This window comes from Macaca mulatta, chromosome 3 (genome assembly GCF_049350105.2).
Source record: "Macaca mulatta isolate MMU2019108-1 chromosome 3, T2T-MMU8v2.0, whole genome shotgun sequence".
In the NCBI taxonomy this organism is placed as follows: Eukaryota; Metazoa; Chordata; class Mammalia; order Primates; family Cercopithecidae; genus Macaca; species Macaca mulatta.
The window spans coordinates 88,471,857-88,485,603 of record NC_133408.1 but is presented as its reverse complement, the minus strand read 5'-3'; the positions used below and the strand labels follow the sequence as shown (position 1 = coordinate 88,485,603).

Genomic DNA, 13,747 nt, shown 5'->3' with positions numbered 1-13,747 from the left:
ATCTGTGTTTACTGGATGGAAGTTACATTTTGTTTTAGATGCTCCGTCTCAGCGGGTGTGGTGGCTCACAGTTGTAATCCCAAACTGTAATGAGCACTTTGGAAAGCCAAGATGGGCAGATGGCTGAACCCAGGAGTTTGCGACAATCCTCGGCAACATGGCGAAACCCTATCTCTACAAAAAATACAAAAATTAGCTGGCTGTGGTGGTGCATGCCTGTAGTCCTAGCTACTTGGGAGGCTGAGGTGGGAGGATCACCTGAGCCCGAGAGGTTGAGGATGCAGTGAGCTGTGATTGCGCCACTGCACTCCTGCCTGGGTGACAAAGTGAGACCCTGTCTCAAAAAAAGGAAAAAATTACACACACACACACACACACACGCTCCATCTCTAGTTGTTTAAGAGAACTAATGAGGGTATGTGTGTGTGTGTGTGTATAGTTCTCCCCGAGATGAAGTCTTGCCCTGTTGCCCAGGCTGGAATGCAGTGGTGCCATTTAGGCTCACTGCAACCTCTGCCTCCTGGGTTCAAGCAATTCTCCTGCCTCAGCTTTCGGGGTGGCTGGGATTACAGGCGCACACCATCATGCCTGGCTAAATTTTGTATTTTTAGTTGAGATGGGGTTTCACCATGTTGGCCAGGCTGGTCTCAAACCCCTGACCTTGTGATCTGCCTGCCTTGGCCTCCCAAAGTGTTGGGATTACAGGCGTAAGCCAGCGCTCCCGGCTGTGTATATATTTCTTTTTACTATACCGTAAATATTTAAGTCATCTCCCAAGAATAAGGTCAGTCTCCTGCTTGATCACAGTATCATTATTGTGATAACAAGGAAATCAACAGTAGTTAATCTAATATAAATAAACAATAATATCATGCACTATATATAATCAGTAATCAGTACTCTCCCCCACCCACCCCCTGTCTCCAGCCCCATGACTTTTTGAAGAGTCTGGGCCAGTAATCTTACAGAATGTCTCACCTTTGGATTTATCTGATTATTTCTTCTTGGTATCATTTAACTTGTTCTTCTCTAATCCCTTTATTTCCCATAATCTGGAAATTACTTGTGCTTTGTTTAGATAAAGAATACACAGTTTTTTAGCCAGAATATTTAAGAGGTGATTTTATGTATTTTATGCTGTTGTTACAGGAGGACCAAAATACCAGATTGTCTTACTCTGCTAGTAGTGATGTGATCACTTGGTTAAGTGGATGACCAACTGTAAGGTCTCTTCATGTATGAGGGTACATTTTCCTCTTTGCAATTAGAAGTGAGCTGTAGGGTAATAGTTTTGGCAGTGATTGAATATCCTTTTTCCCAACAACCTATCACCTAATGGTTTAGCAGCCATGAATGATATTTGTCTAATTCAGTTACTATAGTAGGGGCTGCAAATGGTGATTTTTTTTTTCCGTTGCTGCTGCACAAATTGAAAATGGTTATTTTCTAATTCTGCCGTTCCTTTTAACATTAGCTGGCCTTGTTTTGTATGTACATGTTTCCCCGTATCCCATTTAATCATTCTACTCTCGTGGATTTTTATTTATTTTCTGTGTTACTAATAGTAATAGCCACTATTCCTTTTGACCCTCACATTGTCTGAAATTTGGCCAGTGGAAGCTGCTATAAGCTGACTCTTTTATTTTTTTGACATGACCTCATTTGTTTTTTCGTGTTTCCTTGCCAAAGGTATATGTTAGGCTCACTTTGAATTTTGCTTCATTCCCAAAATTGCAGTCTGTTTTCCTACAAAATCATGAGATAGATGGTAATCTGTGTGTTTTCAGAGAATGTGATTGTTTTATTATTATTTTTAAAATTAGGATCATACCATGGATAATGTTCCTTGACTTGCTTTTTCATTTAATGTGTTGGAGATCTTTCCATGTTGGTATAGATGGGCCCGATATTCTTATTACAGGAATGGATGTATCGTGTTCTTCTGTTGATTAATGGATACTTAGGTTTATAATTATTTGCTATTAAACTCTCCTTATATATTAATATTTTATGTATATTTAGGTAATTTTTATAGGACAGTTAACATGTCAAAGTACACACATTAAAAATTTGATAGAAACTGCCAAATTATGTCTTAATAAGGCTGTATACCAATTTATGCACCCAGATGTATGAAATTGCCGTAACAGTTTTGGATAGTGTCAATTTTGACACTCTTTAAAATACGTAATTATTTAATTTTGCATTTTTCTGATAATGAGGTATGGTATTTTCTAGAACGTTTATTGGTTATTTATTATTTTTCTGGTGAATTGCTTGCTTGTATTCTGTGCTGGCTTTTCCTTAAAGTTGTTTCCCTTTTTCAAATTGGTTTTTAGTTGTTATGTTAGAGATGCTGACCTTTGCCTCTCAGAATCTATTGCTTATCTTTGACATTTGTTTTGCTTTTGGTTGTATGAATGTTTTCCATTTTTATCTAGTCAAATCTATTCTCTTTTCTTTAAGACTTCTAGGTTTATAAAATTTAAAAAGGTTAAGTCAGATCTCATAGAAGTTTGCTTTCGGTTATAGTGTAAAGAAGTGTTCTGATTCTTTACTCCCCCAACCCAGTGTTGTTACCAGTACTGTTTATTGTATAATTCATCTCACTAATTTCCATATATAAAAATTCTTACATATATCTGTTTCTCTACTTTCTTTTCTTTAACATATTTTATTTGTCAGTATCTTACCATTGTAATGTCTTTAGATACATGGTATATTGGCTCCCAAACTCAAATTTCTATTTTAGGGGCAAACAGTAATATAAAAATGAAGGGAATGAAGTAAATTTGTGATGAGTAAACAGCTCTGCTGTTGAGCTGCAACATCAATGTTGCTCTACAAGAATTTAAGCTTGTCTTAGAACTTTTGCTTTTTTAAAAGAGGAAGCCTAGAACCTGAATATTACGTAAATCTTTGGATTTAAAATTACTCACAATTCATAGTTCTTTATAAAACATTAGATAGACTGAATAATATATATCCTTTGACTTCAACCAGCCTTTGGCTTGTAGTTCTAGATCTTTGAATAGCTTGACAGGGCAAATCCTACTTAATTTCTCTTTTTCAGAAATTTCTTGGCAGTTCTTTTGCCTTTATTCTTAAATAAATTTTATAATCAGTCAGGTTGTCAAGTTGTATTTAAAAAAAAAACTTTCTTGGATTTTTTTGAAACTCTATTAAATGTAATAGAGTCATAATTTGGAGACAGCTTTATAATATTAGTTTTCCATATTAAAACATGGTTTCTTTTCATTCGTTCAGATCTAATTTTATGTTCTTCAGTCAGATGTTTTATTTTTTTTCTGTTGCATGTGTGTATTTCTTTTTAAGGCATTTTATTTTTGTTGCTGTGGTGTCTGGAAGTGTTTTTAAAAGCACATTTTCTATTTGATTATTGCAAATACTCAAAAATGTTTTAAATTATGTAATCTTGGAAAGTAATATTTGATAGTTAATATAATAACATTTAATATAGATAGTTTTTTAAGTTTTAAATTATAACTGAAATTAAAACTTTATTTTTTTGCTTTCAGAAATGTTGATTGAATCTTCAGATAACTCTTGACTAAAGCCTCATTACAAGTTAGAGACTATGGTTTTCAAATAAGTTATTCTAAATAGGCCTATTTTCAGTTGGCGTTCGGGTGATACCTTTTCTAGAAAGAAGCCTTTACTGTATTTCAGACTTGATTTAGCTACCCTTTAGCTACTACATTACTCTAGGAATCTGTTTGTATAACACTTTATCCTACTTCCTGTCTTCCAGACTGTAAGCTCTTTTTTGAAAGAAACTGTAGCTTAATGTGTTTGTTGTTAAATTTCCAGTGCCTTACAAAATACCTAGCACATGGAAGCTCATAATCAATATTTGCTGAATGGAGGGAGAGGAAAATTGAGAAGTGGGCTGTGTGATACATTATTTTAAAATTAAAACTACAGGCCTGACATGATGGCTCACGCCTATAATCCCAGCTCTCTGGGAGGCCAAGGCAGTTCTTTTGGATCACCTGAGGTCGGGAGTACAAGACCAGCCTGGCCAACATGGTGAAACCCTATCTCTACTAGAAATACAAAAAAATTAGCCGGGCATGGTGATGCGTGCCTGTAGTCCCAGCTACTTAGAAGGCTGAGGCAGGAGAATTGCTTGAACTCGGGAGGCGGAGGTTGCAGTGAGCTGAGATTGTGCCACTGCATTCCAGCCTGGGCAACAGAGCAAGACTCCGTCTTAAAGAAACAAAACAAAACTACAAACCAGTTTCTTTTAAAGCATGTTTTTTCTCTGTTAAAGAACCTTTCAGTGAGTAACACAGGACATACATTTACTATGATTATTAGGTCGTTTTTATCAGATGGTATTATTAAGTTTTTATCAAGTGGTATTAAAGGATTCATTTGTTTTACAGTATTATTATTCAACATGAATAGGAGAATAATTACAATTAAATTATTTACATTGATAATAATATCTTCAGTAATTTCTGATCACAGCAGTGTAGTTGGAATAAATTTTTTCACTATGGGACTCAACTGCTATGACAGTATGTGAAGTCCAAATTTTATTATCATTATGAGATTCTCTTTCAACATGTCACATTATATTAGATGACGTACTTTGTCATATCAGGGAAATTTAAAATAAATTGCCAAGTTAAGATATACTTTAAAACTCAGAGCTCTTTATGCATTCATAAAAAGTACAAAGCTAATGGAGTTTAAATTTCAACTGTAATTCTAGTAGGCTGGAATCTTAAAAAAATTAGAAGAATCATTGTCCAATTTAGAAAAATTAATTAACCCTGAAAAGGGTCAAAGCTGAATTAGCTGTGGATATTTAAATGGGCAAGATAAATACTATCATGTGCTTTCATTTATTTATTACAGTAAAACATCTTTTGTGTCTCTACCAGAATCAAAGTAAGTGCTTTGCAGCTGGGTGTTGTGAGGCCAAGGCGGGCAGATCACTTGAGGTCGGGAGTTCAAGACCAGCCTGGCCAACATGGTGAAACCCCGTCTCTACTAAAAATACAAAAATTAGCCGGGTGTGGTGGCAGGCACCTGTAATCCCAGCTATTTGGGAGGCTGAGACAAGAAAATCGCTTGAACCCAGGAGGTGGAGGTTGCAGTGAGCCAAGATCCTGCCACTGCACTCCAGCCTGGGCGACAGTGAGACTCCATCTCAAAAAAAAAAAAAAAAAAATGCTTTGCAAAACTGAGTTCTTATGCAAAGCATGTTTAGTTGATTTTCAATTTTAATGTACAGTTTTATAGTTAATTCTGTATTGTTTTAAAAAATAAACTTTATTTTTATAACAGTCTTATATTTATAGAAAAATTATGAAGATACTACAGGGACCCTGAATACCCTGTACCCAGTTTCCTTACTGTTAATATCTTACATCATTGTGGTACATTAGTTAACAATGAATCAATATTGATACAAAGTTCCTACCTTATACAGATTTCCTTAGTTTTTACCTAATTCTGTATCATTTTTACCCCAAATTTTGCATTTTACAGTTGAGTATAGTGTATTACTTTAGCTAGAAAGAAACTCAGACAATAGTCTTATAATGTGAAATATTGTTGAATATTCATGACTATTGCTGCTTAAATGTAAGACATAAGCACATTTTTATTACTTAACAAAATTTTTATTTGTCTGACTTCTTTCACTTTTAGCTTACGAGGAAATATTTCAGTAAAAGCAGTTAAAAAAGAAGTAGAAAAGAAACTCCGATGTCTTCTTGCTGATTTACCGCTGCCCCCTGAGCTACCAGGAGGAGATGATCTCTCAAAAAGTCCAGAGGAAAAGAAAACAGCAACACAATTACATAGTAAAAGGAGGCCTAAGTATGTGCTTGCTTTCTACCTGCTCTTAAATTGACCGGCAGTGATTCTGGGTCATCAGAAGTTCATAAAACACTAAATTAAGGTTTAAAATAAAAAATGTACTTATTCTTTCAACTTAAATATATGAATTCTATTACAGTTTTGAAAAAATTCATAATTGCTTGCATTCCTATTCACAGTGACTAATAAAACCAAATTTAATTTTCCTTCATAATTTGTAATGTATTAATTTCCTGGGGTATTGTATTTGTTTAAGATATTTTCTGTTATTAAGAGATTGAACACAGAAACACTTAAATTGGGCAGAGTAGAAGTCAGCATTTAGTGAGCCCAAATAAAATTAGTAATGGGCAAGCTGCTATTACCTTTGCTTTTAGCTCCATTTTCTCCTATAAACAAATACATTCTTTGTTTTGCAAGAGGTGGAGTAGAAGGTGGTTTGAAATTTGTATCCTAAATTAGCTTCAAGTAAGTGCCCAGAGAGACCTTTTTCCCTTAAAACCTGTTAATCAGTTAAAGGCGGGCAACACTGGTGCTTTTTTTTTTTTTTTTTTTTTTTTTTTAAACTTCCTAACCAAGGGACAGTGAGGACTTTAAGTTAGATCTGATTTTAGAATTGCAGTTGAGGTAGTATGTAGTGTGTGTGTTTGAGGTCGTTTTCTAAACTGGCCGGGCACAGTGGCTCATGCCTGTAATCCCAGCACTTTGGGAGGCCGAGATGGGAGAATCACTTGAGTCCAGGAGTTTGATACCAGCTTGAGCAACATAGGGAAACCCCATCTCTACAAAAAAAAAAAAAGAAAGAAAAAAGCCCGGTGTGGTGGTGCATGCCTGTGGTCCCAGCTGCTCAGGAGGCTAACGCAGGAGTATCACCAGAGCCAAAGAGGTCAGGGCTGTAATGAGCTATGATCGTGTGCTACTGTACTCCAGCCTGGGCGACAAAGCAAGACCCTGTTTCCAAAAAAAAAAAAAAAAAAAAAAAAGCCAAAAAATACTCTCTTCTTGAGCACTGTAATTTTATTCTTTTACTTGAATTTCTGTGATTTACTATAATATTAAAATACTACAAAATTATGTATCTTTTTGAAGAATGTAAGATTTTTGTCCTACCTATCCATCTGTATCTGCTTAAATGTGGATTCATGAGAGTTGGTTGTATTAATACCTTTTGTACTCTCTTAGACTGCAAAATCTTTTTTTTTGATGTTTTTCAGATGATTTCATCCAGCCATAAGTCTAAATTTGTCAATAAGTTTTATAGTTAGATTTTTGTTAACATTCTTTATCAAACTCTTGTTTTTTAAAAGTAGATTATGTATATTGTTAATGGATGAAAAATAAAACTCCCTGGAGATTGATTAGAGAATTTTGACTCTTACTAGTGTTGGTTTCATCTACTCATTGAAAAATTACATTTTATTTTTGAAAACCCTTCATACAAGCTCTACTACTTTTTTTCTCAGTTTAAATACTTGTCTACAGAAGAAGAGTCAGTATATAGAAATGATACCTCAATTTTTATGATAACTTACAATACCAAATCAGTGTTACTTGTTTTGGATAGATGATGATAAATACTGCAAGAGTAGGGAAGAATAAAGAATATACAATTGGGTGGCAAGTACATATTGAGTTATTAGACAGTTTATTCAATTTGCTTGATTGTATATAAAAACTTTAGAACTATATTTGATAGAATATGTGGGCCTCGCTATGGTGAAATCAAAGAAAAAGATATTGACTGGGGAAAACGCTGCGTGGATAAATTTGATATCATCGGAATTATTGGAGAAGGTACTTACGGACAAGTTTACAAAGCCAGGGATAAAGACACTGGTAAGAATGCCAAGTTCTGGGGATCTTTTGGGCCTACGGAATGTACTTAGTTTGTGTTTCTTTTCTAATGTTTAGCTTTGGAAATTTTCCAAAAAAATTCAAATTTATTGTGCTTTTGTTTCATCTTGTTTTTAATTTTATTCTGTATATGCATTTTGTAAGTTATGAGTACATGTAAGTGAGTTTGTATATGTATATATTTTAAAAAGTGTTCCTTTAGTATTTGTGATATACTGTATGGTAGGATTTAGTTTTTCTTTCCTCTTTTATGGTGAGTAATTCTTACACTGTTATTAATCAGAGGGAAAGGTATCTTGACCTGAATTAATCTTACTAGTAAATTTTTTTTTGTCATAAGCCTTACACAACACTTTCATTTAGCCTTCAATTTTTCTCCTGCAGTAACTATCCTTGGAGGTCAATTTTAGCAGCTTAATCTTTCATAACATAATCAGGAACTCAGAGAAAGTTTTAAAAGGCTTCACAGGAGAAGCAAAAAGTAGCTGTGTCAGAAGCTATGTATTTTACTTAATAATGCATAGAGCTAGTATTTTATCTTTCTTTACTCATAATTGCTTATTGAAATAAACCAATAGATTGGGCATGGTTGCTCATGCCTATAATCCCAGCACTTTGGGAGGCAGAGGCAGGGAGATGACCTAAGGCCAGGAGTTTGAGACCAGCCTGGCCAACATGAAGAAACCCTGTCTCTACCAAAGACACAAAAATTACCTGGGCATAGTCTCACATGCCTGTAAACCCAGCTACTCGGGAGGCTGAGGCTGGAACCCAGGGGGTGGAGGTTGTAGTGAACTGAGATTGTGCCACTGCTGAATGACAGAGCGAGACTCCACCTCAGAAAATAATAAAATAAAATAAAAACACACAAATTAGCCGGGTGTGGTGGCGGGCACCTATAATCCCAGCTACTTGGGAGGCTGAGGCAGGAGAATTGCTTGAACCCCGGAGGTGGAGGTTGCAGTGAGCCAAGATTGCGCCACTGCACTCCAGTCTGGGCAACAGAACGAGACTCTGTCTCAAGGAAAAAAACCAGTAGATTAAAACAGCACAGCTATTTGAGGCCATATAGTATATGGGAGGTGACTTTATTGTTAGAAACTACTGAGGGCAATTACTTCATAGAGTAATAATTAGTATTTATAATGATGTGTTATCAAAAACATTAAATTACAACTTTTAAAACTGTTAAGTAAAACCAGGACTCATACACAATATAGAAGGCATTCCATTAAAATTAATAGAATAAGTTGTAATGATTAAAAGAATACACCTCCTTCTTTTAGAAAATTTGTAAGAACATTTTTTTCTCCAAAGAAGTGGAATGAACAAACCTTTATTATAGTGAATTTTTTCTTATAATAGACTTTGTGTATGTGTGTGTATTTCATTTTCTATTTGGATCATTTCTGATACAAAGCTGACTCATACTTAAATTACGTGACAATTTAGTGTAGTGGGGAAGAACGTATATTTTTGAGGCAAGTAACTGGATTTTGAATTCCAGTTTTACTACTAGGTAACTGGCCAGGTTTGGGCAAGTAATATGTCTGAGCATATTTTTTTCACTGATAAGAGTTTTTCTCTATTCAGAGAAATTTTATGCATACATAGCATATGGGCTATATTTGTCTTTCCCTTGTTCACTTTAAAAAAAAAAAATGACAGTGTGCTATACCCAGTCTTCAGCATCTTTTTTTTTTGAGGCGGAGTCTTGCACTATCGCCCAGGCTGAAGTGCAGTGGTGTGATCTCGGCTGACTGCAGCCTCCACCTCCCAGGTTCAAGTGATTCTCCTGCCTCAGCAACCCAAGTTGCTGAGGTTACAGGTGCCCAGCTAATTTTTTGTGTTTTTAGTAGAGTTGGGGTTTCACTATGTTGGCCAGGTTGGTCTCAAACTCCTGACCTCGTGATCTGTCCTCCTCAGCCTCCCAAAGTGCTGGGATTACAGGAATGAGCTACCGCATCCGGCCTAGCATCTTTCTGTTTTCTTTTTATTTTTTTCCAAGTGAATGTAAAAGCATCTTACTTTATTCACTGAATATATAAATGGGGAGCATAATATATTTGGACTTAGCTCATTTTTAACAGTTGTATAGTATTCCCTGGTTTATATAAATATTACATAATTTGTTCAATGACGGACTTAATTTTTTTGAACTATAAGTATTATTTGGTATATTGGAAACAAACGTATTTTGTGGGTTGTATTTTTGAGAAGTAAGAACAGAATTAAATTAAAATACATTTAAAGTTAAGAAAAATGTCATCTGCTTTTGTCAGCTGGTAACCTGATTTTATTAAATTCCTTAATAGGAGAAATGGTAGCCTTAAAAAAAGTACGTCTGGATAATGAAAAGGAAGGCTTTCCAATTACAGCAATTCGAGAAATTAAAATTCTCCGGCAGCTTACCCATCAGAGTATTATCAATATGAAGGAAATAGTGACTGATAAAGAAGATGCTTTGGATTTCAAGAAGGACAAAGGTATGTGCGCATATTTAAATAACTAATTCTTTGTATTCATGATTAATATTGCTAACTTGCAAATTTTTTAATAGATTTGACTATTTGAGTAATTAGATACTATTGCTCTAATGTGAAACTATATTTTTAAGTTTGGTAGAGTTGAAGAATTGATTGATTTACTTTAGTGGGTTTTGAGTAAACTTCATAAAGGGTATTTGCCAATGTTACACATAAAGTATTCACTAGTAATACGTGTTTTTTTTTGACATCAGTGTCTAGTTTTTAGAGTTCATTTTTTAGTAGTTGAAAAACCAGTTCGTAGTAGTAGTATTTTTACTCTACATTTTTATGTTACAAATGCCTTAACATACAAGGAAACTTTATGGTAGGCATATGTATTATTTCTGAAAGTGTGGAGGCAAAAATCATACTTGAAATTGCCTTTAATAATCTATAGTGGGGTATGTATATATGTATAGTTATTATTTAGTAGAGAAGCTGACAAAAAAAATTAGCCTGCTTATTAAAGTAGTTATTATAGGGCATATGATGGGTGAAAGCAGTGCTCTACTGCTGGTATGTTTTACATCTTAGATTTTAGATTTAAATCTTTATACAATCTTATATTAAATCTTATATTTAAGATGTAAATATAGGATCTTTATATGAATCTTATATTTAAATCTTCATGAGATTGTAGAACCAAAGTTTACTGACTATATTCTGAGGTTTGCAAACAGCAAAACTTTTTTTCAGACTAAATCTAACATAAAACAGACACAGTGTTGCACATCTATAAGCCAAACGCTTTGTGAGTCCAGGGTGTGAGGCGCACTTGAGCCCAGGAGTTCAAGACCAGCCTGGGCAACATAACGAGAGCCCATCTCTACAAAAAAAAATCAGAAAATTAGCCCTGCATGGTGGTGCATGCCTGTGGTTCCATTTACTCAGGAGGCTGAGGCAGGAGGATCTCGAGTGCAGGAGATGGAGGCTTCAGTGAACTGTGATTGCACCCTGCACTCCAATCTGGGTGACAGATTAAGACCTTGTCTCTCAAAACGAAAAGAAAAAGATTAAAGTAGGAATGTTCTGATTGAACATGGTACTTAGCCTTCTGTCTTCCCCAGCTACACACACACAGTCTCTCTCTCTCTCTCTCTCTCTCTCTCTCTCTCTCTCTCACTCTCACTCTCACTCTCACTCTCACTCTCACTCTCACTCTCACTCTCACTCTTCTGGGGGACACAATTCAAAATGATTGATAAACTACATGGTAGTTATTTTGCATAAAGGAACTTTTTGAAAGTACAATATGGAGTTCAGAATCATCTTTTTAATTGATGTCACTTCTGTTACTTTTTGTCCCTAGTAAAGCTTGCATTTCTCAGCCTGACTTTTACCCTGGTTTGTCTTTTCAACTTTATTTTTCATTACTACTTATTGTGTGGTAGAAGGGGTACTGGTGTGACTTGAATTAGAATATCTGGGTCTTGAGACTGAGTGTATTAGTGGTATGGGCTTATTAGTAAGGCTTTTAGCCCTTTTGAGTCTGTTATCCCTTCATCCATAAAAGGGAAACATTATCTATCATGGTAAGAATTAAGACTTTTCAACGTGAAAGTATTGTGCAAATGCTGTTTGTTTTGCATTAACCTCATGCTCTAGCTAAATTAGTATATTTGCTTTTCCTCCAGCATACCTGGGCCGTCCTGCTTTTTTGATCTGTGAGATCACCTCCCTGCTTGCTTCTCCAATCCCATCTATGCCATTTTGATTGCCCGCCAGGCTTCACAGACACACACATACCCACACACTCATTCACACATGCACACATGCACAATTTGAAAGGCTAATTTTTCACGCCTGAGGTCTCAGCCTGAATGTTGCTTTATTCATTAGTGAGGCCTTACCTTATCAGTCTTCCCACTTTTCACTACGTATAGACACAGACAATTTAATATTTCCTAATAAGTGGGAATAATTATAATGGTTTGTTACTTGTTTCTGTGCAGATAGATGGGAACCATACCTGTTTTCTTCACTGTTGTGCCTCCTACCTAGCTCAGTGGCTGGACCATGGAATGTGCTGAATGACTAATTGCTGAATGAATATATGAGATCTATTTTTTTAAATAATCCTATTTATACTTTAATACTTAAACAGTACTATCTGTGAATGTAGTAATAGTCTTCCAGGTATTACAATTATGGTCATAATTTATTTTCTTTATCAGGTTATAAATTCCCTGAGCCTTTTTTTGCTTTGTTTTTAGTTATATTTCTCCTCAGTGCCTAGCGCTGCACTTCAGAAATCATAGATTTTCATGTTATTTGCACTCTTCATCATCTTTCTTCCTACCATAATCCTGTTTGTAATTCTATGAGTTATGATAAATAGGAATGTGTTTTACTATGTGAGAAGTTACGTGTAGGTACCTGGAATTAGTTAAATGCATTAGTGTATGTGAGAAGTTATAAAATTTAAAACATAATTCTTTCTTAAATGAATCTAATAATTTTGATGGGAACTATGATGAAGCAACATATTTTCTGAAAAGGGAACTAGATTTGAAGTCTAATCCTGACCACGGTAGCTGTATGACATTATGCTAATTGTGATTGCCATACTGTGTGGTATTAAACTAATTTTAATTGTCTAGTTAGAGCATAAAGACAGTTCAGTAACACTGGTTAAATGTTACGGGCTAGTCTAAAATGAGTGTATTGGAATGTATAAACATTAAAAAGTAAAAGTTTAGACTTAACAATGTAAATATGAAAATTAGAAACAATACAAAAATCAAGTAAAAATATTAACTTTTAAAAATATAAACATTGCATTGTTATAACTAACTAAGCTATTAGTTGTGTAAGAGAAACATCATAAATGCCCCGTGCAGTGGCTCATGCCTGTAATCCCAGCACTTGGGGAAAGCCGAGGTGGGTGGATCACTCGACTGACGTCAGGAGTTGTTCGAGACCAGCCTGGCCAACATGGTGAAACCCATCTCAACCAAAAATACAAAAATTAGCCAGGCATGGTGGTGCGTGCCTATAGTCCCAGCTACTCAGGAGGTTGAAGCAGGAGAATTGTTTGAACCCAGGAGGTGGAGGTTGCAGTGAGCCGAGATTGCACCATTGCACTCCAGCTTAAGCAACAGAGCGAGACTCCTGTGTCTAAAAAAAAAAAAAGGAAAACATCATAAATATATTTTCTTAAAACTTGGCTTTACTTAAAAATGAGAAAAAGTTAATCATGAAGGTTATTAATTTCAATTAATTATTGAAAGTAAAAAAAATTTTTTTTGTTTTTTTTTTGTGACCCAAGTCTTGCTCTGTTGCCCAGGCTAGAGTGCAGTGGCATGGTCTCAGCTCATTGCAATCTCTGCCTCTCAGATTCAAGCTATTTTCGTGCCTCAGCCTTCCAAGTAGCCAGGATTACAGGTGTACGTCACTACAGTGAACTAATTTTTAATTTTTATGTTTTTAGTAGAGACGGGGTTTCGCTATGTTGGCCAGGCTGGTCTGGAACTCCTGACCTTAAGTGATCTGCCTGCCTCGGCCTCCCA

At 35.3% G+C, this 13,747-nt stretch overlaps 1 protein-coding gene across 2 annotated transcripts in view; it reads left to right on the top strand.

The window, feature by feature from the left end:
• CDK13 (cyclin dependent kinase 13) overlaps positions 1–13,747 on the top strand; it is a 137,407-nt gene that overhangs the window by 34,705 nt on the left and 88,955 nt on the right. For both annotated transcript variants that reach the window (XM_015133682.3, XM_015133681.3), the window contains exons 3-5: positions 5,686–5,856; positions 7,553–7,692; positions 10,026–10,196. In XM_015133682.3, the coding sequence (XP_014989168.1) occupies positions 5,686–5,856; positions 7,553–7,692; positions 10,026–10,196 (482 nt within the window). The remainder of the gene's footprint in view (positions 1–5,685; positions 5,857–7,552; positions 7,693–10,025; positions 10,197–13,747) is intronic.